The sequence below is a fragment of the Borostomias antarcticus genome (genome assembly GCF_949987555.1).
Source record: "Borostomias antarcticus genome assembly, chromosome: 17".
In the NCBI taxonomy this organism is placed as follows: domain Eukaryota; kingdom Metazoa; phylum Chordata; class Actinopteri; order Stomiiformes; family Stomiidae; genus Borostomias; species Borostomias antarcticus.
This window is the reverse complement of record NC_140250.1, coordinates 23495031-23497530: the sequence shown is the minus strand read 5'-3', so window position 1 is coordinate 23497530 and position 2500 is coordinate 23495031. Positions and strand designations below refer to the sequence as shown.

Sequence of the window (2500 nt, the reverse complement as noted above, 5' to 3'; positions counted from 1 at the left end):
GTGGGAAGGAACTAGTCACGAGGAGGCAGGGGGCCTTTCCAGGAGCCATTAGGTGGACCGTGGCCGAGGACGGGGGGGGGGGGGGGGGGGGGGGGCCTTCTCCGGGACCTGCTACAGGGTGGCCTGCAGGAGACAGGGGGTGTCCACAGGACCTGTTTAGAGTATAAGAGGGAGAGACACTATTGAGGAGGGACACGTGGGTATCCATCGTACTCAGGGTGGTCTGCAGGTGACAGTGGGGCATCCACTGGACCTGGTTAGAAGGTAGGAGGGCGAGAAAGAGGCACTAGGGAGAGGGAAGGCAGGAAAGGGATAGTAGCACGCAGAGCCATAAAAGCAACACAGATATTAAAACAGAACGTGCCAGTTGCAGGGCAACCGGCATCTGTATACACATCTAAATATATACACAGTGCATAACAGGATATACACCAATGTATACAGAGGATTCACAAGCAGGCTGGAGGCTGCCTTTCTGTGTCTCTAGGTTCTGGCTAGTGATTGTAGGCTAGACTGAAAAGGTACATCTTGAGATCTTGCTTAAAGATTTCCATTGTTTCAGCCCTTCTGAGGTACTCTGGCAAGGTGTTCTAGAAGTTGGGGGCATAGAAACTGAAAGCTGCCTCTCCGTGTCTCTTGAGTTTGCCAAAAGGCACCTAATGGACTCTCAAGACCATGAGAAACAAAATTCTCTAGTCTGATGAAACCAAGATTGAACTCTTTGGCCTGAATACCAAGCGTCACATCTGGAGGAAACTAGGCACTGCTCATCACCTGGCCAACACCATCCCTACAGGAAACCAGGCACCGCTCATCACCTGGCCAACACCATCCCTACAGGAAACCAGGCACCGCTCATCACCTGGCCAACACCATCCCTACAGGAAACCAGGCACCGCTCATCACCTGGTCAACACCATCCCTACAGGAAACCAGGCAGCGCTCATCACCTGGCCAACACCATCCCTACAGGAAACCAGGCACCGCTCATCACCTGGCCAACACCATCCCTACAGGAAACCAGGCACTGCTCATCACCTGGCCAACACCATCCCTACAGGAAACCAGGCACCGCTCATCACCTGGTCAACACCATCCCTACAGGAAACCAGGCAGCGCTCATCACCTGGCCAACACCATCCCTACAGGAAACCAGGCACCGCTCATCACCTGGCCAACACCATCCCTACAGGAAACCAGGCACCACTCATCACCTGGTCAACACCATCCCTACAGGAAACCAGGCACCGCTCATCACCTGGCCAACACCATCCCTACGGTGAAGCATGGTGGTATCATCACCTGACCAACACCATCCCTACGGTGAAGCATGGTGGTGACAGCATCATGCTGTGGGGATGTTTTTCAGCGGCAGGAACTGGGCAACTAGTCCAGATAAAGTAAAAGATAAATGCAGCAATGTACAGAGAAATCCTTGATGAAAACCTCCTCCAGAGCGCTCTGGAACTCAGACTAGGGCGAAGGTTTACCTTCCAACAGTACAACGATCCGAAGCACACAGCCAAGATAACCAAGGAGTGGCTTCGGGACAAGTCTGGGAATGTTCTTGAGTGGCCCAGCCAGAGCCCAGACTTGAGACCGATTGATCATCTCTTAAAAGACCTGAAAATAGCTGTGCAGCGACGCTTCCCATCTAACCTGACAGAGCTTGAGAGGATCTGCAGAGAAGAATGGGAAAAGTACCCCAAATACAGGTGTACAAAGCTTGTAGCATTATACCCAAGAAGGCTTGAGGCTGTCATCTCTGCCAAAGGTGCCTCAACAAAGTATTGAATAAAGGGAGAGATGTACATGTGATGTTTCAGTCTTTTGAAAAGAAAATCCTAAAAATCCACTTTGTCATTATGGGTTATTATGTGTAGATTAATTAGGAAAAATGAATTTAATCAATTTTGGAATAAGTCTGTAACATAATAAAATGTGGAGAAAGTGAAGCGGTTTGAATACTTTGAGTGCCTTTGTACAACTTTGTTCATGCGTTGTATGTTGTGTTGTGTTTTGCAGAGAAAGTCATCCAGAAACCTTTCAAGCCTTCCAATCGTGTGAATGTGGTATGTATCTGATATATTTAATTGTCTCATTATTACCTCTGCCCCAGCGACAGCACAGGGCGAGAGGTAATGTTTTAGGTGGTGTGTGTTTGTTTGTTTGTTCGTGTATTTGTTAGCAGGATTACGCAAAAAATACCAGAGCAATTTTCATGAAACTTGGTGACATGGTCCAACTTAGAAGCCATTACATTTTGGAGCCGATCCAAGTCATGGGCCATTTGCTGGTTTGTCCATTCATTTTTTGGACTAGGATAACGCAAAAACTACCAGACCGATTTTCATGACATTTGACAGAGGGGTGTAGCATTGGCCAACTTAGAACCCCTTAAATCTTGCAGCCGATCCAAATCAGTGAGCAGGTCCACGAGCCATTTCCTGGTTTGTCCATCACCTCCTTTTCATTTTTTTGACAAGGATTACGGAAAAAC

The 2500-nt window shown here is 48.5% G+C and overlaps 1 protein-coding gene across 1 annotated transcript in view; it reads left to right on the top strand.

The window, feature by feature from the left end:
* abi3bpa (ABI family, member 3 (NESH) binding protein a) overlaps positions 1 to 2500 on the top strand; it is a gene marked incomplete at both ends in the record, with an annotated part of 26639 nt that overhangs the window by 5848 nt on the left and 18291 nt on the right. The window contains one exon of the mRNA XM_084452112.1: positions 2026 to 2072. Within this exon, the coding sequence (XP_084308238.1) occupies positions 2026 to 2072 (47 nt within the window). The remainder of the gene's footprint in view (positions 1 to 2025; positions 2073 to 2500) is intronic.